General features: G+C 35.5%; 1 protein-coding gene and 1 long non-coding RNA gene across 10 annotated transcripts; one reads left to right on the forward strand and one right to left on the reverse strand.

Annotated features, from left to right (window-relative positions):
- Positions 1–5960, forward strand: LOC149026931 (ras-related protein RABC1-like). Of its 3 annotated transcripts, XM_089157423.1 has the most exons (8): positions 1–203; positions 299–464; positions 3075–3143; positions 3485–3550; positions 4624–4745; positions 4925–5053; positions 5240–5363; positions 5604–5960. In XM_089157423.1, the coding sequence occupies exons 2-7, from the start codon at positions 326–328 to the stop codon at positions 5348–5350; spliced, it is 636 nt and encodes a 211-aa protein (XP_089013549.1). In that variant the 5' UTR covers positions 1–203; positions 299–325; the 3' UTR covers positions 5351–5363; positions 5604–5960. The 3 variants fall into 3 exon arrangements, with proteins under 3 accessions (XP_089013549.1, XP_089013556.1, XP_089013546.1); XM_089157430.1 differs by lacking the exon at positions 5604–5960 and having other exon boundaries at positions 307–464; positions 5240–5579; XM_089157420.1 differs by lacking the exon at positions 5604–5960 and having other exon boundaries at positions 5240–5577.
- An 839-nt stretch (positions 5961–6799) lies between these two features.
- Positions 6800–23988, reverse strand: LOC149026932 (uncharacterized). Of its 7 annotated transcripts, XR_016173713.1 has the most exons (11): positions 23614–23988; positions 23169–23407; positions 12950–16657; positions 12732–12852; positions 11027–11709; positions 10422–10886; positions 10119–10316; positions 9944–10031; positions 9749–9852; positions 9350–9664; positions 6800–7106 (listed from the first exon to the last, which is right to left on the reverse strand). It is a non-coding gene; the product is annotated as an uncharacterized LOC149026932 (long non-coding RNA). The 7 variants fall into 7 exon arrangements; XR_016173716.1 differs by lacking the exon at positions 9944–10031 and having other exon boundaries at positions 23169–23399; XR_016173718.1 differs by lacking the exon at positions 9944–10031 and having other exon boundaries at positions 9765–9852.
- Between the last annotated feature and the right edge of the window lie 1134 nt (positions 23989–25122).

Raw genomic sequence — 25122 nt, forward strand, 5'->3', positions numbered from 1 at the left:
CCTTTTTAGGATTTTCACATTTCGGGTCTCGTTTCTTTCGCTCTACGGTGACTCCTTAATTTGTCTTCCTGCAACCTCTACAAGCTTCCCTCCCCTGCTTTTTGCCTTTCCAGATCTTCCTTCAATGCTTCTCTCCCTTTGTTTTATACGTCACGTTAGATCTAGGTTCTCTTACTTCTCATTGAATTCTCCATATTGACAAGGTAATTGAGCATCACTGATGCCGGTGTGAGTTGTAAAAATGGTAGGGGTTTGATCTAAGGGTCTTCTTTTCTATGGCTGATCATCTCTTTTGTAGGAATTTAGCGCTGAAGTAGGGAGGATTATGATGGATTCGTCATCAAGTCAACCGGAATTTGATTATTTGTTCAAATTGTTGCTGATTGGAGACTCTGGAGTTGGAAAGAGTAGTCTTCTTTTGAGTTTCACGTCCGATACTTTTGAAGATCTTTCTCCTACGATCGGTAAGTCTCCCCGAGTAGTTTATTACTTCTCGGTTATGGCAATCTGCTGTATAATTTTATTTTCGGATTTAGGAATGCATAATTTTATTATTTTTTTAACCGTAACGACCTAATCTTATTATCTAATTTCTTGGAGCTTGCTGCATTGTTTATGCTAACTTCTTTTAATGATGGAACCAATTGAAGAAATTCTTTGCACAGATTTTCGCGATATGCAAATATAACTCAGCATATTTGTTATACTTTTTTCTGTAAACAGAATATCGTCAATGGTTTGTGCATTTGAAGCTGTAGTCTTCTGGACATATTTGATGATTACAGATTTTGATTTTGATTAAGAATATGCTATTTTCTTGTTTAGAAGGTTTATCTTATGATGAGTTGGTTAATTGTTAATTTAGGTAAACAGCGTTGGTCAATTTCCTTTAGAGGATGGACATGTAAGTTGGTAGGAAAGAATTGGTATAGTTACCAATTGGAAGACAAAAGGATTAATGTCCACATTTTTTGACGTATTAAGGATCTCTGCTATTGTTTGGGGCAAACTTTTTTCCTGTCTGAGGTTGCTGATTCTATATACACATTAAGAGCCCTATATTATGTACATTTCTCTTCAAACCCCAGAGGTGCAATTCAGATTGGAAATCTTTTGATAATATATGTCGCCTCCTTGAGAGGATAAGTGCTGTTTGATTGAATGAGATTCAAAGATTCCAACTTCCAACTGCAAAATTCTAGGTGAGAGTTTATGATACATATGATTGTAAGGGATGGAGAAAGGTGCATGGGTCACTGTATCTGTATCCAGAGATTTGCATTTAGGTTTAAAAGAGTAGTTCATCTCTCACAGAAACTGTTTCTGTTGGAATATTATTAGGCGACACAAGCAGGGAATTGCGAGGAGCTCAAAATATGATGATAATATAATGTAGTAGTAGTTTGACTAAGAACCGGTTAGATCAATTGATCAATAATAGCCAGCAATACAGACCACCAACAGTTGAATGATGAACACATCAGCAAAGAGTTTATAGATCTTCTAGCCAGCAGCAACAATGAAGCTTCAACTGTAGCTCAGATTTAGATTAACTTAAGAAACAATAGAAAGTAAGAACGAAACTGAAATATAGAGAAGGGATGGCAATGGGTTTCTCACTCATTGTTTCTCATGGTACCTGCCTTTGATTGCCATTGCACAAATCAACATTTCACATTTTAACCTAAATTATTGGCTGATCAAGACAGGCTTCTGCTTTTGTTTATAACTAAAGAATTTGTAGCTTCTCTTTTGGTTAATGTGGAGGATTACACAATAGTAACTAAATCTAACTAAAAGGAAATATAGGACTGCAACAGAAATTTCTAAATAAAAGCTAAACCTACTTTCTAAATCTTAAATTGCAAACTACATTTAGCTATTGAATGGAAATGGAAGCACTTTTATCATGGAGAACTTAGGAGTCACCAAATTCAATGTAACTTTGGGATGAAGGAGCTTTATCTCTTGTTATCTTAAACCCAATGAATAGCCCTAGAAGATCCCTACACTTACAATCTGGGGATGCTTGCCCATGCCCTCTCAGATCCTGACCGTGCTTGTCTTGCACACCTGCTAACGAGAAGATTTTTTTATCACTACAGGGCGCTGGCCTTGTCAACGCAGCAGACAGTTCCTTTTGTGCGGTAGACCTGGAAAACTCAACCAGAGGTGCTTTGCTTTCGGGAGTCTAAGTTCCATGAATTAATACCGTCCTGCTCTCTCCTACTATTTTTCTCTCCTTCCTTACATCTGGACATTTACTAGACAAAACAGTTTGCCACATTGTGATTGGTGTGGGGTTGGATGTTTCCACGTACTGTAGGGGTCAAAAGTTCTCCCTATTAAATTATTAATTTTCCATTGATGGCACTGTACAGTTCCCCTACTTGCCCCCAGTCCTAGCCATCTCCAACTTCAGCAGCACAGTAGGACCTGCTATAATCATTTCTGGGAGAGGAGCAAATCCTGAAAATCAAACAGAAGGCCAGATTTACTTGGATTCCTGGGCTTGAGTTTTCAATGTAGTCTGTATCTGTTGTCAGCAACAGGGATGGAACTAAATTGCATGAATGCTTGCAGTGTAAAATATGTCAGATTTTACTTAAGAAAGTCATTGCAATACCTGCAGTAGAATCAAAAGATAATATACCACATCTGAAGCAAAAGAGCTTGGAGAAGCAACAACGTTACTCTTACTGATTGAAATAGCAACACAGCTGATATCAACCCTATATATCAGAAGCTTCTCTCTGAATAAGAAAACCGTAATCTAATTCAAAACCCCGAATGAAACTGAATTTTAAGTCAAAATTTTCAAGGGGAAAAAAACTTTCACCATGAACATAGCAATGATTGGCCATTCGATCGTTAAAAGAGAAACCACCATTCTTTAAGTCATTACCATGATCGGATCCACTTACTTAAAACATCAATCAACTAGAAGTATTTTGAGAACCCATGGTTAGAGAACGAAACCTTCATTTCTAAACTATTACCATGCTTAGATGTAATTTACTTCACTTTTTTTTTAAATGCATGATTTTCATTTCCTTCTGTTTCATTCACTGTAGGTGTTGATTTCAAGGTAAAACTAGTTTCTCTGGGGGGTAAAAACCTGAAGCTTGCTATCTGGGACACAGGTAAAAAACTCCACTAATGATTTTTATTTAAGAACTTTTAATGGTGCCATTTTATTTTCTGTACTTATCATACTTATCCCATGAAACAAATTTGATGCTCAACATAAATCTAACGGTTTCATCTTGGCATTGAACAGTAAAGAATCAGATGAAATTGTTAGAATAAGATATTGCCATCTTGTTTGTGCTTCTTTTAAATATGATTTCAATAGTATGCTTGCAGTTTGACATTTTCACCATGCTTTATAGGCAGATAAGATTCATTGGTCCCTTCCCCAAGAAAAAGAGTGAGCAAGAATTATTATGTAACAATTAATCTATTTCCTTATCCCATCATGCAGCTGGGCAGGAGAGATTTAGAACATTAACAAGCTCATACTACAGAGGCGCACAAGGAATTATTATGGGTATCATTTCCCTGTCCCCCTCGTATTTATTGTATATTTTTATTTTTGGGGCATGGTGTTGACCTGTATAATTATCTTTTGATTCTATCTTTGCTGTTGAATGTGTGAATTCACATGAAGTGTAATCTAGCTATAGATAAAAGACGTGTAGCCTCACCAAATCTTTTTTTGATGGTACAATTTCTCAGATTTCTGGATGTTCTGTAAACTGAGAAATTATTTTGGCTGATGCCAATGAATTGACTTTACACTTTTGCGGAGTTTACTGCTATCCATGCTTAGAGGTTTAATGAGTATGCATATATTTGAAATATAAATAGTAGTCATGAATAATATAGTTGCTACCAAAAAAAGAAAGAATAATATAGCGTGTTTATAAATATACCTTTTTCTTGGAGGCACTTAGCATTTCTAATTTGGATTTTAGCTATGTTAAAAACAATTGAATTGTGTCTTGTCAGGAATGTTTGTTATTGATGTGTCTGCAAAAAAGTTTCAGTTTCTTCTCCGTGAATGGATCAAATGTCAATCATGATATCCCATGACTTGACACATGTTGATATCTTTTGTAGTTCTATTGACTTATGACTTCATGGCAATGCCTTCAACAACTATGATGATCATTGTGATAGAATCTCAGAATTTTAGACTTATTTGACTGATAAAACCATGTCATTGGATGGGAGGGTTGAGGAACAACCAGTGAAGATTAATCCTGTACCATGTTTCTTTCCCAGTCTATTTTACTTCTGAAACTTCTCTACTGTTAGGAAGTGCTTCTATTTGGAAATATTCTAACTTTGTTCCAGCAAGTAAATAAAGAACAATGATTGTTTGAACTGATTAAGAATAATTCATTCAATCTTATTAATCAACCGTGGTTGGTGGGGTTGAAATATTATTCATCTGGCTCGGTGGCTTATAGGGGTGGCTCTTCTTGTATCTAGCTTTCTTCCACATGGATGAAGCATAATTTATTTATTGCTTTACTTGTTTTGTGCTCTGTGGTATTAAGCAAAAAAGCATTGGAAGTCATTACTAATTTTATTCCCCTTGTGCATGGATCTTGACAGTTTATGATGTCACACGGCGAGAGACATTCACAAACCTTTCTGATATATGGGCCAAGGAAATTGATCTCTATTCAACAAACCAAGATTGCATTAAAATGCTAGTTGGTAACAAAGTGGATAAGGTACTTCCTGGATATGCTAGTGGAAAACTTCACTACACCTAGAACTTTACGGACTATATATTCGATTGAAGTGTTCTTTTACTTTATTTATACATTCCTTATTCATGGAGCAATCTCATATTAGCATAGAATTATGCCCCATTTAAATTTGTGATATCCCCCCTTACTGTATTCTGTAGGAAAGTGAAAGGGTTGTCACCAAGAAAGAGGGAATTGACTTTGCGAGGGAGTATGGATGCCTTTTTCTTGAGTGTAGTGCTAAGACTCGAGCTAATGTAGAGCAGTGTTTTGAGGAGCTTGTCTTAAAGGTATGAGCATTTCTTCTACGTGCTCCTTGATCATGAAAATGTATGAGTTCTGGTGTGTGCATTTACTAAATAACAGACGAATTGTTGCTTCAGTAGTCTTAGTCTCCTAGATCATTGTTCTATTCTTGGTGTCTAATGGTTGATTTACTTATCTAATCAAATTTATACAAACTTAAACATGTGCAGATCTTGGACACATCAAGTTTGTTGGCTGAAGGCTCAGCAGGTGTTAAAAAGAACATCTTTAAACAGAAGCCTCCAGAAGCTGATGCATCAACTACTAGTAGCTGTTGCTAATGTTTAACTGTTGGTGGGTGTGTAGGCTTTCCTTCTTTGATTTTCATACGTATTATGTTTGACAAACTGTAAATTTAGTGTTTGATAATAAAATTGTCGTTGCTGGAAACATTAAAGCAGTCATTCTTGTTTTCTCTCCCTATGGAAATCTTTCGTTTCTGTTCCTACATCTCCCAATAAGTCACATTTACAGAGAAGGTAATCATGTTTCTGTTGCCGATTTACATTAACAGAGAATGTAACATGTATGCAGGTTGCTCTTGACCAGGATTCAAATCGTCTATGATCGAAGGGCGGATTTAACACAATCCATCATTTAAACATCTTAACCCGCAGCTAACCATATGAGTACCTTAAATCAAAACTATCGAAAGAAAGAAACAGCTTCCCAGCTGTGAGTTTGAGTGGCAAGCACGAAAAAAAGAGACACTAATGCTCTTCAAATTTGACACCGAGACATCTGGAATTTTACATGCACCATTTGAGTGCAGACTTAAAAGATGCATTTAAGTTCTTGCTTTGTCCACCTTATTTTCCTGTTAAGGAAAAACTGCTCAAGATGTGTGGGTGAATCTTCTGTATGCCTAGTTATGAAACAAATTGCTTCAGCTCCCCTATTTTGAATACCTATTCATGTGCTTTACGCTGGATTAACACAGCCTAACAGTAAACTATCATTGGAGAGGTTACCGTTTCCTTGAACTTTCTCAAGGTTATGTGGGGTTCCAATAGTCTAGTCACTCCATTTAGGATTTGGCAATTGGACTGGCTACACGAATGAGTTTTCTTTCTTGATTCTCTATTTGGATGCCTATTTATTTTCATGTATACAAGTTATTCTTTTCTTCTCTTTTCTTTTGCAAAATTAACATTCAATTACATCATCACTTCTAAAACTTGCGAGCAAAAAATAGTATGCATTTGAGTGATAGGGACCTTAAAAGAGTTCCCCAAACGAATAGGCAATTATCCAGCTATTCAAGTGTCCCTGAGACCATGAAAACTGACATAGTTTACATCTAATGGGTTCCAAGTCTGATTTCTTCATTTACAGTCAGATGCAACAGCTGGAGTTTGGTAGGAATACAGCAATTGGTGGGCTGCGAACTGATTCTGATGTTAACTTCAAAATGAATTGGTTGGTACTGGTCAGTAGATATGTATCACAGTAATTCACACCTAACCTAGAAACTTTGCTAAGAAAATCAAGAGTATAGAACCTAAATGAAATCCCCAAAAGCCATTATATGTATTGCAAGATCTCTCAGAGAATCAAATAGAGCAGTCCAATGATTAACCATTCTAGCCAAGGATTGAGGGGTACACGACGCATGTAATAGAATGAAAAAGACACTATCTTAATGGGCTGAAAAATAGGACAACCATCTGCTTCAATCTCCCTTGTGGCCACAATGGTTGCATTTTGTCTACAGCCTAATATGTCCATAAGCAATATAGAAATTTATTTATTTATTTATTTTTGAAAAAGTCTGTCATAGCATGTACTTAAATTACATGTTGCTTGGCTGCTTGAAAACTCACAACATTTAATGGGGACAAAACAAATGAAAATTAACAAAAAACCATGTTTGAAAGTCTGAAAGTTTGTAATGTCTCCATACATATCAAAAGATACATAACACAAAAGTTTCAAAACTAAAAAGCTCCTTTGCTCGACCATTTTATACCCATCCAAATCTTCAATGTTGAAGTTGCACAAGTGGTCTTTATCACCATTGTTATCGAGCTAACGCATCTGAAAATTTTACAAGGAAACCAAAGAATGAGTATATATGAAACTCTACAAATTAGGAAAGACAACATTAAACATGTGAGAAAAGCCTCGAACAACATCTCATCTGGGAACAGAATAGGAGAGCGAGGATTTGGACCAGTGTATAACAGTACCCTTTTAAACTACAAGAACAGATCATATGTAAAGTCTCTTGGAACCCTTTCTCTGGTTTCATAATTTCATTAGGCTGACGTACCAAACGGAATAGCCATAGCAATCAAAAGACTTTCAAGAACATAAAAACATTATTTTCTTTTATTTTCAGACCTGGTTTACATTTGTTTTCATTTTGTTAGGAAGCAGACATTTTAGATCAATATTATTTTTTAGAACCTTTTTATTTGAATTATTATTTTGTGCAGTGAGGTCCAGGGGCCTCGATTAGCAGGTCTCAATCCAGCAGAATCATTTTTGGGTTAGTCAAGCTAAAGCAGATCTGATTAGGCAGGTTTCAGTATTCTGCAGTTCTTAACTTTGCATAGGTTTCTAGACCAATAAAGATCTGAAAAGAGTGAAAATTGTAAAACAACTGGAAACTGGATCAAAAACTGAGACAGTAAACAAAGTTAACAGGGCTTTATTCATCCTCCAGAATGAACCGACCAAAGCTGTAACATTGACCACAGCAGCAAGGGCATGGTCAGCCCAACTCACTGGTGTTTGACAAAAGGTTCAGAACTTTTGGCAGGTTTTGACCCTGCTAATCCACACATTCCCCAGTGACCAAAGTAGATGGACTCTTGACTGCTTTCTGACTTCACTTGGCCAAATAGAGTGGCTAGGGAGGAGGGCTTAGAATTGTCTTCCTCTGTCGTTAAATTCATCTGGGTTTCTAAACTAACAGGGATCAGACAAAGAAAATGAGACAAAAATGGCAACCAAACCAGACAAAAACAGAAATGTACCTTACTGGATAGGCTTGGCCCAGTATTGACCCCAAAAAAAAAAACATCCCAACTGAAACTGCCTGATTAGTAACCCCTTAGATCCAACAGGACTGATAACAATATCTAGAATAAATGGACCCTGATGAGTTATGCTACTGCAGGTGCAAAATTGCCTTGGATTAAGTTTTGGGTCTAGTAAGATTATTTTGGTTTATTAGTCGAGCTTATCTGAAGCTGAGCTGACTAGGAGTTTTAGAGAGTTAATTATAACATTTATTGCTATTGAATGAGTCTTAGAGGGTTGAAATCTGTTTAAAGTTTTAATTTCACAACAGGCCCAAGTTAAGAGATTAGTTTGTAACCCTGAAAGGGGCAGATTTGACAAATTAAATAATTTAACCTCACGCTTGTGGAGAGCCAACAGAGGCCTGTAGCTTCCCCCGCCCCACCCAACCCCCCCCCCCCAAAAAAATATTAAATAAATAATAAAAAAAGGCTCTGCAATTCCTCTTCTCCTTTTATTCTTCCTCTTGTCTTCTTTTATTGCTGTTCCTTGAACACTATAAAATTAAGAGTAGTTTACCTCTAGAATTCAACCATTTTGTGAATTTTATAACTAGATTCAGACCTGGTTTGTAATCAAGTAGCCTAAACAAACAAACAAAAAAACAGTAAACAGATCACATAGCTTTTCACTTTGAAAACTTGAGAAACAGCAACCTTTCACCACATATTGGGTTACTCACAGATCAGTACATAGCTTTTCCTTTCAACCTTTATGTTAATCTGTCAGCACAATTCTTTAATGAACATCTAAGAACACACAAGCAAACTTACAAGAATTTTCAATAACAGTAATCTACACCCAATCGCTGATCCCAATCAATCATAAGACCAAACATTTCATCAATAAAAGAACACAAACAAGCATAAACCAGAAAACATAGCTCGGGATATTTTATCCAAGCTGCTGCCCTTTCTAATCATTGCTGAAACTCTCTCTCTGACTCTAATAAACTCCTACCAGCAATACAAAGACAACAGATAGTCTCAAGGATAGGTTATAGATATTTTTTATTTCAAGACATTCCCCACAATCAGCCACTGTTCAACAGAATTTTCTTCAAGCTAACAGAGGCAGAAACGTTGCCACAAACAGAAGCAGTACACCAAGCTCTCACAACAGCCCAAGCAATACTCAGACAAGGAAAAAAATAGTCACCAACAACCCAAAGCAAATAAATCAGCTCTAGTTATTGCAAACAGTCTGGCTTCTTGATGCATCAGATTTCTCAAAACTATAGTTTATGGTTATACCTGCATCTGGGACCTCCGTGAGTTGATGAATTGTGCAACTTCAAGCATTTGGGACTGCAGTTATGCAATCATCCTTTCTTGATGAGACACTTTCCCTTGAATCATCGTTCTCTCTCCTAACTCCCACATATCTTCATCATGCTTTTGTGCACCCATTGCATGTGTCCAATAGACCATCCTCGGCATTAAGTCTACACCTTGAAGGTGCACCCGTCCATGACAATCCCTTCTGAACACTTTCCAAAATGCATTTCTCGAACATTCCTATCCAAGCATCTCTCCACTTTCATTTGCAAGCTCCTCCATGAATTTGGCCTGCACATGAATTTGAAAATTAGATTTGTCATTATTAAAAATTTAAATAGTAACTTTTCAAAACTTCGTTGAAGGACCACAAACCATTTTGTCCTCCGACTCTGTATCTTTGAAACGCCCATTAGATGTGTGTCTTATCAAAGAAGGTAATGCGATATGGGAGGCATAAGGTCAAGAAACTCCAAGCGCTTCATAATCAAACCAGAAAATTATTAGATATTAATCTATTAGGAAGGCAATATTGATGGAGAATTCATCAACACAACATAAACTATGTACCATCTCTTCTTGAATAACTGCAAACAAAGTACTCCTCGTAGTGTGGCACATTTTATGATTTGATTGTTCTTGTTTCTTTCAGACATAGCTTATGAAAATTTTCCATTAATGTTGAACGCAATTTTGCTTACATAGTAAAATTAAGAATCTCATAGTAAACTGAAATAAGTTTTACCTGGGGACAGTTCCATATGTCAAACAAGGCCCTCCAATCTTCAATTGGCATCTGTGAGAGGCCAGTGTTTGCCATCCTATCTACATCCAACTCGTAAGCAACATAATATTTCCACTCAAACAAATATTTGTGATCTCTCCAACACCCTTTGAATTTTGCAATCACCCAATTTTTGCACTCAATTGGTATGTCGAACTTCTGCATTCATAAAAGAAATGGGGTTTATATCATGTAACACATCATTAAGTCATCAAAGAGAGAGAATGAATAACAGGGATAAAGGGATATAATATCTATTCGAACCGTCTTCCTTTCCAGCCTCTGAAATATCTTCCAAGGGGGCATGTTATCGGCAACTCATGGTTGGCTCTGGGAATTACACCAACCCACTTCTTCAATATGTTACATCCTTCTTGATTGCAAGGCAGTCCTAGAGCATTAGCACGGATATGGATTCATAATCCCTCACAGCAAGCAAGCAACACAAGTGCCTTCGTGAAGCCTCTATGTCTGTGACTTCTTCTAGCCACAGTTCAAAGCTAAAACATGAAGCTGAATATCAGTATAATAGTCAAAAAGTAAAAGAAGGATAATATGCAAAATTTCACTCATCACTACCAGCACCTCATCAAGCATCCCGAACCTGCATTCCTCATGACGTTGAATAATGATAAATAAGAAAAACAATTAACTCAACACGATCACCACCTTGTGTATGAACCCTCAAACCTCCAATCCTCATGTTGCTATTTGATAGTGTTACTTTCCCTACAAAATAATAGGTGATTGTATCATTCCTAGTGATTAAAAGCAATAAGTTAGATATTTTAAAATAAAAGGCAAATTCCAACTAAGCATAAAATATAATGCTTACTATTGTATTCCAATAATGAAAGTGTGTATCATACCTTAAAGTAAGCAAAGTGGTTTGGATTTGTTAGGATCTCTGTTGGAATTGCATCAAGGTTAGGAGGCCTTATGTTTTCTCAGCTTAACATCACCAAAACATTTAACACTCTCTTAATTACTCTTGTGACTGTCTCAAGAGAGCATTGAAAATCTTCCACAACATCCCTATATTTAAAGTCACGGCCAAGTAAACACAAAAAGATCCCAAACTGTTCATCTACACAAATGTACTTAGAATCATCTAACCACCCTCGATATCGCATTTTGGACTCTAGATTATAGAACATGTGTCGCTCCATCTTGAATCTCTCGTAGACGCGATCTATGTGTCCCCCTAAGATTTCTCTAACACATTCTGATCCCATGATTTTCTATCTCATATTGGTTCAAGGACACGAGTGAGTTGTTGTGGTTGACCCATCAGCATCTCCAAACCCAAATACTCCACGAAAATCTCTTCATCTGAATCACTAGATGTATCCATACCATGACTTCTAATCCCTGAAAATAATCACAAAAACCGTATTCAAATAAAAATAAAAAAATAAAAAAAGAGAAAACATTCATATCCAATTCATAACAATCCATATAATGTATAAGAAAAATTTTACAATCCATACCCTATTAAAAAGGACACACAATCCATCAAATGCATATCCAAATGTTCATAGTCCATAATAACCTATTAAAAAGCACATATAATGCATAAAAAAAAAATTATAGTTCATAACCTAATAAAAAACACACATAATCCATACTATATATAGCTAAAGTTTCATAGTCCATACCCTATTTAAAAGCATATATAATACATACAATCTAGGGGTGTCAATGGTGCGGTTTGGAGCGGTTTCGGCTGGAAACCCCCCAACCCAAACACCCATTTAAAAGATAACGGTTCCGGTGCGATTTCAATTTGGTGCGGTTTGGGTTCGGGTGGATTAGCGGTTTGGGGCTAACGGGTTGGATTCGGTTTGGGCTAACGGTTTGGACTAATTTAAAAATAAATATTGAAATTTATTTTTATTTTTCCTCAACTCCTCACACACAAAACTACAAAAGAGAGAGGAAGAAGACTCCAAGTAAATCTAGTGATGGCATTAGCTTGATGCCTTGATCCAAACACCCCCACAACCCCAAAAAAATAAATAATTTAGATTCTTCTATCATGTGTAGATCAACCTTACAATCTTCACCCAATGAAATTGGATTTATATGAAGGCTCAACTTGAAATTAATTGTGGTAAGGAATAGATCTACTAGAGCCTAGTAGCAACGCATGGTCCATTGGTCCTACCATCATGGCATAAAATTACAAAAACATGATTCTAAATATCACAGGAATAAAAACACCATTACAAAAAAGCTCTATTTTGAAAGGAATAAACAAAGGGTATCAACAAATACAATAAAGTAATTTAGAGAAACTTCAATGAGTTCATCCAAATTCCAAAAGCATTGAATTTCAACCTCCTCCTTAATTGTTGAATACTTTGTTCAAGTACACCTGTTTGAACCCAATCAAATAAAACATGAGAAATGAGAATAAAAAAAAAAAATATATAAAAAAAAAAAGCTAAGCTACTTTAAAATCTTAAATATTTATAAAAAACATGTCCTTAGAAGTCTTAACAACATGACAACAAAAGCATAACATAATAGAATGAATGCTACTAGATTTCAAATGACTTAATAGTACACTACCTTAGTAGTCAAAAGTTAGAACAAGCAGAGGAAGTAGCAGTTGTTAAACTTGATGCCATGACGCTTACTAGCACATTGTTTAACGCATTGTTTAACTCATCAAGATCATCAGCAGGTTTAGCTACACACCAAAGTAAACAAGTTATTAATTGAAAAACGAAAGTTCATTATAAAATATGTGATTAAAGGGGAGAGGAGAAGGGAAAGGGGGGAAACACCTCTGAAATCAACATCAAACATCCAATCTCGAATACATATTAATGCTTTAGCGTTGATTGGTAGTAGCTTGCTTCGGTACTTATCAATGACACGACCTCCAACACTAAAAGCTGACTCAAATGCCATAGTTGAAACTAGAATAGCTAGTACACCATGAGCCATTTGAGCAACATCTGGATATCTTGACCCATTTGCCTTCCAATAAGCCAACACATCAAAATTATCATCATTATCCGTGCATGGAATCTTTGGGTCAGATGTCCGTAAATTCCTAAGGAATACATAAATTGTTAGTAATATTAGTAATTAATATAAAAATTTACAATTCTAAAAAAGATAAAATAATATAATTTTTGTTTTAAATTTCCCAGGACAAGGAGGCATTACACTTTATAGATTCTCATATCCACTTTTATGCATACTCTTATTCATCAAACATTTGATATAGTGCAATCTTCACCTTGCTAAACATAACATCAGCATTTGAGACTAAAGGAGCAATTTTTGAAAATGCCCATTTTACAAAATCAAGCTTGTAACGAGAGTCAAATATCAAAGCAATGGCTAAAACCGTACTATAACCACTCCAATACTTATCAAATTTCTTTTTCATCTCCACTGCCATTAACCTCATGAAACTTCTTGTATTTGAAATATCCTCTAACAAACTCAGATGTATCTCCATATATTGACAAAATATAGATTGGATGTAGGATACTTGGAGCCAGATAATAAAACAATAATTTCATAAAAAGGATGCAAGAAACCTATCAAACATTCAATCTTTGACCATTGATCTGAATTGGGCATGCTTGATAATTGTTCTCCAAATCCTTAAGAACTTTAAATATTTTTCGATAAAAAATTACAGATTCAAGCATAAGATCAGTTGAGTTCCACTTTGTGGTGACATCTCCATGCAATCCCTAATTACTTTCTAATCCCACTTGCTTACAAAACTTCCAAAAACATTACCTTCCTAGCTTGAGATGCTTTCACATAGGTTACACTAGATCACACTAACTCTAGAGACTCATCAATACATTTCAATCCATCATGCACAATTAAATTAAGAATGTGTGCACAACATTCATGGGTGAAGTAATGTCAAGATTTGGTGGATGTTAAAATATCTGGCGGTAGGATTATACCCATTAAGGCTTGTGTTTGGGTACAGATGGAAGGATTGGTGGTGGTAATTCATGAAGGGGTTAAGATTTTTATAGGTGGTGATATAAATGGATACATGAAAAAATATCAATAAGATAAATAAAGCATAGATTAGTGATCCTAGATGATTTTCTCACTCCAAAAACTAATAAAATTTGTGAGGTTAGGTACCTTAGATAAGGTTTGGAGCTTAAAGTATCTTGGTTGATATCTTGTTTATTAGTCGAATAGATCTCTGTAATGATACCAAATGAGCCGGCAACTTTTGTTAGGATGGTCGATAAAGATTCAAGAACAATCAAAAGGGAAACATCATTCGTCTACAATGATTTAAGGGTGGGATGGTGAGCTAAAGTCTTGGAAAAAAAGTTAGGTATAGGGAGTACTTAGGAGATACATTTGTGGCTTGCCCTTCAATGTTGCATTGCCGGAGTGAGAGAAGTCTTGGGAGCGGTATATATATAGTGAGTTGGACATCGCTTCGATGCCAAATGAGATGATTACTTGTATTTTTAAGCTTTTTAAGGATGTGCAAAGGGATTTAAAAGGAAAGCCCCATTCCTCTTAAGAGATTTCAAGGTGAGATGATGAGCTAAAATCTTGGATCAAACATGGCTTTGGTTATGTGATATGAATAAAATTGACACGACTTATTATCTTGGTAGCAGCTTGATCCATAGACAAAACCTTGACAGTTGGGTCAGGGGTTACCCTATTCAACGAAAGCACTTATGGGATGATGCCTCTAATAGTGTAAATAAGCGAACGAATCTGGACGAAAAGGAACCTTCCAGTAAGGAGCCCAATCCCGTATACATTAGGCACATGCGCAAGATCTTGTTGATAACAAAATAGGTGACTCACATGGTATAAATGTGGAGTCACAACCACGTGGAAAGGAGAGAAAAACTTACTTTTATTCTGACTTAATCTTCTGAGGCAGCTTACTTACATTTTAGCCACCCCTCTGAGGCAACTTACTTACATTTTAGCCACCCCAAATCCTGTAGTTTCCAGCAATTTCTCGAAACTAGCGTATTGCTACCTTAACTTGTTGAACTTCATTTCATAATTGATGTTTGACCTAGTTCTAAATTTCTCCAAAATGTTTTTCCAGCCTACCTTGTTGAATGTGGATGTTGTTTTGTTGGAAGCCTTAATCTCTTCAACCATTTTGGAGCAATTTATAACTCAAAAATCTGATTTTGGAGCAAGAGATTGAAGTGGAAACATGTCACCTTTCTTCACTTGCTTTGACCGATTGTAATTCTTCCTCTCAAAAGTTTGAACCTCCTTATTTTGGTTAATCTTGTTTTGAAAGACCTCAATAAGTGTCTTATAGGAGTGATCTCCCCCTAGTCAGGTTCTTCACATAGTTCAAAAAATGGAGGGGGAGAATTAGAGTCCTCCAGTATACTGGCCGAAGTCTCCCCTTAGTCAAACTCTTCCTAAGCTCTTAAGTTGTGTGTGGGAGTCTATGTATGTGGTAAGAAGGTCCAAAGTTGAAAAGAATACCTCTCCTTTAGGCTTCTTTTCCTAGAGAAGTGTATAGTAAGGGCAAGACTCATTAAAAATTACATCCATAAACATAATGGTTTTCATGAAAGGAGGATGATAACATTTGTACCCCTTCTGAGTAGCAGAATATCCCAAAAATATGCGTAGTAGACTATGGGGAGCCAACTTACTCTAGTGTGTTGTGATTCCAATATAACACACACAACCAAAGACCTTTGGGGGAATAACAAAGGAAGAGCCTCCTTGGAGAATCTTATTAGGACATTTAAAACCAAGTACCCAAATGGGCACCCTATTTATTAGGTAAGAGGCATTGAGTATGGCATCACTCCAATATTGGTTAAAGAGATTCATAGCAATCATAACAAAACAAACTATCTCTAATAGATGTCAATTCTTCCTTTTGGTAAACCCATTTTTGCACAACCGTATCAACACAATTGGTCTGCTGTATTATGCCAAAGTGAAAGAGATCTCTAAAATTCATCATCAATATACTCCAAGCCATTGTCACTATGAAGGATTTTCATAGTAGCATTGAACTAAATTTTAATCATATTATGAAAATCACAAAAACATCGAAAAACCTCCTCTCTTTTTTGTCTTAAAAGATAAATGCATATAAAACAAAAGGTACAATTAATTAAAGTAACAAAGTATATATGGTTAGTAATAGACACATCGGCAAGGGCCCCATACATCAATGTAAATTAACACAAGAAATAAATAGAATATTATGAAGAGAAGGTAAATAAATAGAACGAGTTTGCTTCGCAAAATACAGGCTTAACAAAAAAATATATCCTTATTAAAAGAATAAACTAAATCAGGAAATATTTTATAAAGAGTTCTTAAAGGGGGTGACCAAGCTTACAATGCCTATGATGAAGGCCTGACATTACTGAATGGACCTGATGAGAAGATGCAACTAGAGCAGAAGTAGATCCTCTAATTAGCTCCAGCAAATAAAGTCCATTGTCTAGTTTACCACGTCCAATCTCCTTCCTTGTTACCAAATCCTGAAAGACATAGTAGGATGGGAAAAATGTTACTTTAAAATTCAAGTCATGCAAAATTTTGGCCAAAGAAAGAGATGGAGACTTCTGAATGGTCCATTTTCCAGCAATAGAAGAATAAGAGCCATCAACAATTCAAACTTTATCTTTCCCAACAATTGGAGAATAATGTAATTAATAAAAATAAAAAATTTAAAAAAAGATGAACTTGTTATATGATCTAAGGCTCCTGTATCAATGACCCAATGAGCAAAAATCAAAGAAACATGGAAGCCTGTAAAAGTTTTACCTGATGTAGTGGTTGGTATGGATAGTTGAAGAAGCATTAGTAGAGGTTGCATCAGCAATAGAAGACTTCAAAATACGTCGCAGAGTAGCTAATTCCTCCAGTGAAAAACCAATGTCTGTAGATGGTATTATTGCCTTATTGAAACAATCTCAAAAAGATTAGCCTTTGGTTTCCCCTTCTCTACGCCCATTTTCTGCTCAAAATCAGCAAGCTTCCCATGGAGCTCCCAACAGTTAGCCTTGATATGATATGATATGGTTTATGGCAATGCTCACACTTGACAATCTCCTTGGTCAAATCAAATTTGATACTAACAGACTGTAGAATTGATTTATCCCAAATAGGAGCATAAAGCATGGTCAATTGACTTTTTTCCCATATTGAACAAAGGCATAAGACTGTTCTAGTATAGGAAATGGAGAACGACTCAATAGTTGTACCCTGCTCTGATCATACTTCACATTCAAACCAATCAAGAAGTCATATACCCGAATCTTATCAATGTGTTTTCTATAAGTAACCACATCATCCAGATTAGTGGATTGACAATCCCCATAAGCAAACTCAACATACTTCAGGGCCAAAGTCAATCCCTTTTAGGTAGTCTTATAAAGCTTCTTCTATAGCTCACAAACGTGTGCATCATCCCCGACTGTCCATATGTTTTTGTAGTAGCCTTCAAGATCTGTGCTACAGTATCAAGTAATAGATATCCACAGGCAACATTTGGATTCATAAAATTCAAAAGGAATGACATGATAAGAGAGTCATTTAAGATCCATTAATCCTGAGAAACACCTATGGTGGTAAGCTTGATAATAATGCCCATAATGTGTCCAACAAGCCCTCTTCCAAGAATGGCCAGATCGAGACCAGATCAAATAATTTGTTCCATCAAATCTTACCAAAAAAGGTAGAAGAGTAGGATAATGTTCGAAGCTAGGGATAGCAGTAGTACCATCGTGGTTGCTACATTTTGTAAAAAGAAAATCGTTGTTGTTCTTCAGTCTTCACCCTTTTTAAACAACTAAAACATCACAAAACTAAATAACCTAACCACCCAAATACATATAATCATCTATGCACCGTTTGTTTGCCGAAATAAAGGTGGGGTGGGAAAAAATTTGAAAGCAAACTTTTCCATAAAATCCCTAAGAGTTCATTTGTTTGCAAAGGTGAGCGGAAAAAATAAACATGTGGGTCCCATATGTAATGGGGAGAGGGAGAAGGAAAGGAAGGGAAGGAATTTGTGGATTAAGTGTTAAATGTGGTGCCACTTTGTTATTTTTCACATTTTTCCACAAAATCTCACCTATTTTGTGGGGTTTTAAAAAGGCATGGGGTGGGAAAAGTTAACATGTCACCTCACAGACAAGCTTCCTCAATTTAAGGAAGTTTGTCTACCAAGCTTCCCACCCCATGCCTTTTCAAAACCCCACAAAATAGGTGAGATTTTATGAAAATGTGTGAAAAACAACAAAGTGGGCCCACATTTTTTTTTCCACCCAACCATTACAAACAAATGCACCCCTAAGGATTCATAGGATAGAAGACATCTTTTTTTTTTAAGAAAAAGACCCTGGATATATAGGAAATCACAAATAGACCCCTGGATATATGCAAATTCACAAAAGAGACCCTTAGACCATCAATTTTTTTTATAGGAAAGTCATGGTTCGGTTGAGCCTTAGTCTAACCTGCTCCATGTGGGTTCAATGGATTTGGTTTGATGGGGTTCAATAAGATGATTTTTAAGTATCGTTTCAAAGAAAAAAGAAAAACAAAAGAAGGCGGAGATGGGTTCGATGGTAGATGCGATAGTGTTTTAGGTTAGTTCTAAGTTGTACAGATTGAATAAAAAGAAGAGGCAATGAGTTTCAAGTTGCATGTAATAGAGAAGAACAGGTAGAAGGCAATGGTTATGGTGGTGCAATGGCTCTGCAATAATTTTTCAGGTTGCAACGATGTGGTTCCAGAAGAATCAGGTGCGATGGTTCATGTGCGATGGTTCATGTGTTGCAGTAATTCTACAAGAATTTTTTGCAACGATGTGGTTTTGGTGGTGTGATGGCTCAAGTTACAGCGATGGAAGCGGTAGTAGCAACAGCAACAATGGAAAGTTAAAGCGATGTTTCTTTTTTTTTTTTTTCTTCCCTAATCAATTTTTGGCTCTGATACCATGTTGAGAAAGTCTATTGTGGTAAAATGACTTGAATGGAACAATGTGATCACAAGCCCTTTAATTATAATGAAGTACGAAAAAACAAAATTACATAAAAACCCTAACTGAAGAAATAAAAAATTAAATGAGCTAAAACTCTAATAGAACTCAACCAACACAGCCTATTCTCTAAAATAGTTCCCATCCCATTCAAACTCCACAAGGTACTTCATTTCTACTTCCCCATAGTAGCAAAGACAACATTATTTAAACAGGTAATAATTAGAAAAAAGGGACACAAAAGTATTTAATATTCAAACCCCTAGGTGTAAAGCTAAGAATCTTAAGGTCATAAATGAAACAAGGCAACCCCTAAGAATCTTGAGCTCCTTTTTTGAATGTGTTGACCAGAAAATAATAACAAGAAGATTGAACAGATTGAACAGATTAAAAGAATAGGATTATAATGAAAGAAATGGTCCACTTATGATTTATCATAGTCAACAAACAAGGAACTTCATGAGGAAGGTTAATTAAACTAATAGTTTATGTGGAAAAATAGTAAGTTGATGTGCTGCAGAGTACAAAATGTAAAACAGCAGAGAAGGAAAGTTCAATAGTTCAATGGAATAACTCCTTCACTACTTTTGAATAGTCTAAAGAAACAAAGACAAAAATAAAAGAACAAATGCATATGCAAGAATGTGTAGGGATATTAGAGATTAATTAGTTTATATTTTTAATAGGTTACTTGTTTCTATTTTAGAAACCTTGCAACTTGGATTTTTCTAATTAAATGCTGAATCAATTTTATTTCTCAGAGAAGTTAAAATGTGTCCTCTAACTAAAAGGGTTGGGTGCGGGTTTGGGAGGTTGGGCATGTATGTGCACGTGTGTACACTACATGGTGCTTACACAGGCATTTTATCGAGCAATATGTCTGGGGTGTTACTTACGTGACTGCAGTGCACTGTCTGAGTGTGTGGGTGAGAGAGTGAGTGTGTGCGTATGGCCCAATGAGGGCAACCATAGGCCAAGAATGGCCCAATGGGTGTGTGTGTCGTTGTACCCTAAACCCTAAACTTATCTGATATACTTCGTTCAAACACAGGTGTGCAGAGGTTGTTCCTGGTGGTCTACACCGTGCCCGCCAGTGACCATGAGGTGAATAGCAGAAGTTAAGTGGAGGTTCAGTGAGAGTTGCAGAGGGAGAGAGAGTGATAATGAGACTTCAAGATGTAGGGTGTCAGTGTCAAAGAGCCTTTCGAATGCCACGATTCATTAGGTATTATGGTGCTTGGCATGACAATGAAAACAGCATGTGTAATGGGGCTATTTGGGTCCTCACATGCTTTTAGGAGTATTTTTAATCTTCAACATTTAATTTTGAATTCCACTAACAATCTCAAAGGGTGTTAAAAGGCTCTCAACACAAACGTAATTAAGCCACTGAAGGGACCCAACCTGATTTTAGCCTTCACTATAGGGACTCTAATTTAAAACTTTCCAATTATAACATGGTTTATAGCCTTGGCTATAATTACACTCAATTCATACATGGTAGTACTAGTTATTTTCTAATTCCAAATGCTGACGAACTCCATACATGAGTTGCATCTCCACCAATCCTTCTGAATTCAAATATTTTCATTGTTTAATCAACAAAAGATACTTGAACAAGGGAAGAATAGTTTATTAATTCTTCCAAATCATAACTTAAATATCACAATGTTATGAAGCATTTTAAACTCTATATACATGAAAGGAAAATTCAAATTAATGAAAGAAAATTTTAGCTAATTAGGACAAAAAAGACAGAAACCTAAAACAGCAATCCGAAGTGCATGCCATCAAAATAAGCTCTTAAAAACCCAGAACTCTAAATACAAGCTGTTGCATCATATCATACGCTCTAGACATTCTCAAAACAAAATCTAAAGAGGTAACCAAAAGTACAAGTTCTCACCTCATATCATACATCTTTGAGTTTTCACCTGATATGAAGTCTTTGTAGATTAAGATGGGGAGGCATGTAAAGGCAAACTTAAACTCTTGCATCATATTGTGCATCATAATACATCTTTAATGAAATATTTTTTGTTTTCTTTAAGAAAAAGAACCATTTTCCCGTGTTAAAAACTACAACAAACTACAATGGCAAGCAAAAAACCAACCATGGTGATAATCGTCGTGCATCCCATTATAGGCCCCATGATTTAAGCAATTACAACAATAGCAATTGTAACATTCAACAATTCCATGCTTGTGTTATATGCTATAATGTCTGAAATTAAGAGCATATCAAAAAATTGCTATGGTTTATGCAATGGAAGGCACAGCAATAAAAAAAAATTAAATCATAAATGCAGCATCAGATCAGATTGAATGGTATGTTTAATAAAACATGGATTGATAATCCAAATTGTGAGCTCTCACATCATATCATGCATCTTTCCGACGTGCATCATGTAATGCACCCTCACATCTTCACATATATTGTAGTCTTTTGTCAAACAACTTAAATTTTAATCCTCTTGTCAAAGAAATGCCTAGACAAGATAATATTCTACTTGAAATTCTTCCTTTTTTAAAGCTCACAACCATCCAATGTTTCCTGATGTTCAGAACAAACTATCTTCACTCCTTTAGTTTGATTGTCTAGTTTCCTAACGTGTTTTTAGTTGCTTAATCAAACTGGTTGATGAGTTCTATGAAATGTGTTTTTTAGTTGCTTAAACAAACTGGTTGATGATTTCGATTGTTTGTTGCCCAATTTCTGAACTTTGATACAATGACTTTCTTTTGATCCATCAAATTTATCTTTTCCTCATCATCGTGGTTTCCAATTTTGAGACTCTCTACAAGAATACTTCTTCTTGTCCAATGTTCTCGATTCATGTTGTCGAATTTGACGTAGAAGCAGCACATTTTGGATAGGAAATGACAAAAATTTTCTTGATTCTACAAGAAGTTCTCAATTAACACGTAAATAATATAATTAAACATGGTTATTAATCTAATTTTATATACTTTATAAGTTTATTTTTCCTTGTTGCATAGTTCATTGGGAAGTAAATTATATAGAACACGAGAAGAAAGCGGTTAATCTTTCCAACAATGTCCGGGGCACAGGGGGGATAAAGGATATTTATTAAGAAATATTTAAATTATCAACGTCATCAGCAACATGTGATTTGATAATCGTTAATCCCCCATTAGCCAAGAGAGGCCCAAAAGGAAAAAAAAAAAGGCGAGAATTAAATGGATAATTTAGATAATCAAAACCACAACCGAGGATAAGTATCAAATTCATCAACAAATGCATACGTTAAAAAAAACCCCTTCAACCGCGTCAACATATATTACTTCCCCATTAGTTTAATCCGTCACAACAAATGCATACGTTCCTTCAACGCGCAAAGATATTTTGAACGGTAAGGTGAAACTAGTTTTTTTACTCTTCCATATCATATCTTAAATATCATAATGTCATGAAAATTTTTAAACTCCATAAAGAAGACCCAACGATAAATAAATAAATCAGGAAAAGAAAATCTAAAATAATCAGTATAAAAAATAAAACCTGAAATGGCAATCCAAAATACAAGCTATCAAAACGAACTCTTAAGAGCCTAATAATCTGAATTCTGAAGTACAAGCTGTTGTATGATACCAATACATCTTTACACACTTCTAAAACAGAATCTGAAGTGGTAACCCAAAATACAAGATTTCAAGTCATATCTTCTCTTCTCAAATTAAGAAGAGAAGGTTCAATAACACATTTTTAAGTTATAATAGAAAATGGAGTAAAAATCCAAATCGCAGGGTCCTACATCATATCATGCATCTTTAAACATCCAGAAATAAAACTAGAAATAATAATTCAACATGGAAGCTCTAGCACCATAACATGCATCCTCAGATCTTCATTTATACTACAATAATCTTATACAAGAAATGAAAACGGAAGAAAAAAAAACATATATTAAATATATCATTCAACCATAAATTAAATTCCAAATGTAACTTTCAAAGAAAAAACAAATTTTGATATTTATTACCTTCAAGTTTGAGCTCAGCATGCTACATAATCTCGAAGCTTAGCATGCTATAGTTCAATATAGCATGCTTGGCATGACGATATCTCTTGCCCAACCCTCTCATTCCAAACGCAACAACAGCTCCAAAAATCGGCAGCTGGTCCTCGCTATATTTGCTTTCCATCACTCTCATGAATGTTGGAAAAGGAGGCGACGCCATAACAAATGTTAGTTAATCCATCAGCACGGGCTCTGCAGAACTAGTTGTCATAGAGCATATCAGTAATAAGATCAATCAGATCTTTGTTGACGATATCTATTAATGGAATGAGAAAAGTATGAGAAAGAATAACTTCAACTCTCTCAAATTTCACAATACAGTAAAAAAAAAAAAAAAACTCTACACAAATGAAAAGAAAAATGGCGATAATTGATTCAAAAAAAAATGAAAGTAAAAAGAGGTTACCTGAAGAAAAAGGATGTAAATGTTGAACCGATGTATCAAAAGCTAGATAATCCAACAGGGAAAGATTAAAAGGGTTTTGAATTCCTTCTCACAGGAGCACCTTGGGTAAATGCTCGCTATTTATTAGAGAGGAGTCGGAGTGGTGAGAAATAGGGTTTTGGTCCTCGCTTTCTCTGCCGCAGTAAATGATCACGAGATAGTTTCTTTCATATAAGACCGTTGGATGGGAATAAGGGGTTGATCAGGATATCAAAAGCCTTCAAAACGGTTAGTCATCTCTCACAGAAATAGAAATTCACGAATCATTCTACCTTATCTACCCATGCGGCTAGACTTCCTCAAAATTAAAGGGAAAATACCGTTCTACCATCGTAAAATCAATTTAATACGCCTATTCCATCGGCGGATTGACCCATTCGTTAACGATCAAACTGCCTTTTCTCTCGTAGACGCTATTAAAACGGTGATGTTGTAAAAGGAACTGTTCTCGAAAGTCGAAAACGGTCAGGGAAGTGCAGTAAAAGCGTTTCCTTAGGAACCGTTTGTTTTCAAAGGAAGTAAGGTGATATATATATATATATATAAGCCTCGTATATAATGAAATAAATAAAAAATAAATGAATTTTGTGAAAAAATATAAATATGAATTTCTCTTTGTTGTTTTATATATTTTTTTACAAAGTTCTACTTATTTTATATAATTTAAAATGACAAAGAGTGAAAAAGTTAACATGCCAAATAAATCATACTTATTAAACCAAATAAATCATACTTTGAAATTTTATTAAAAAATTTATTTTTCACCATACTTTTATTCTAACAAATAAATGGTGCCTTAAAAAAATTCTACAGCTACTTTGATTAAAATTTAAAAAAAAAAAAATACATGTGAGTTTTGTGATTTTTTTAATTAAGCTTAAAAGTCTTGTTTGATCCTCTTATTAGGAAATCTTACGTCTAAAGATGTCTTTAACTGAAACAAGTTTAAGGATTTCTAATACCATTAGGTAAATAAGAAAAATTTTGTTGAAACAGGGGCATAAGGCAAGGGAGGAAATGAGGGGTTGGGGTTGCAAGGGCTAACCAAGGGTGGCTTCTGGCACTATTTTTCTTGGTTGTCTAGACTCAGCATTTTTAGCATCTTCCATGGGTAGTGAAACAGGGGAGTGATCAATCGAGCCAGGTTCAGCAGTTGGCCTTCATTCACTTTCCAATGGGTGCAGGTCTTGACATAGCCTTTGCAGATAGATGGGTCATGCCACCTGAAATGGTAGGGGTGTATACAAATGCCTTTTGATCTCTTTTTCACGATTTGCTTCTCCCCATTGGGCCGGTTGGCGCACTTCCTACATAAAATCTAACTATTGATTATGTTCTATAATGTGGGTCAACTTCAGCAAATAGACTAAGATAAAGAGACCATCTCCTTTCCTTGTCCGGCTACTCCCATATTCAATTCTTTTTTTATTTTTTCCCCTGATTTTGGGGTAAATGGAGACTTTATTAGAA

This window comes from Hakea prostrata, chromosome 1, assembly GCF_041222555.1.
Source record: "Hakea prostrata isolate BN-2017 chromosome 1, UWA_Hpros_2, whole genome shotgun sequence".
Classification (NCBI taxonomy): Eukaryota; Viridiplantae; Streptophyta; class Magnoliopsida; order Proteales; family Proteaceae; genus Hakea; species Hakea prostrata.

Bases quoted from the DNA above. Each gene is read 5' to 3' on its own strand.
- LOC149026931 (XM_089157423.1), top strand. From the start codon at position 326: ATGATGGATTCGTCATCAAGTCAACCGGAATTTGATTATTTGTTCAAA. The intron at 465-3,074 runs GTAAGTCTCCCC...CATTCACTGTAG, and splicing joins AGATCTTTCTCCTACGATCG to GTGTTGATTTCAAGGTAAAA. The intron at 5,054-5,239 runs GTATGAGCATTT...AAACATGTGCAG, and splicing joins TTGAGGAGCTTGTCTTAAAG to ATCTTGGACACATCAAGTTT.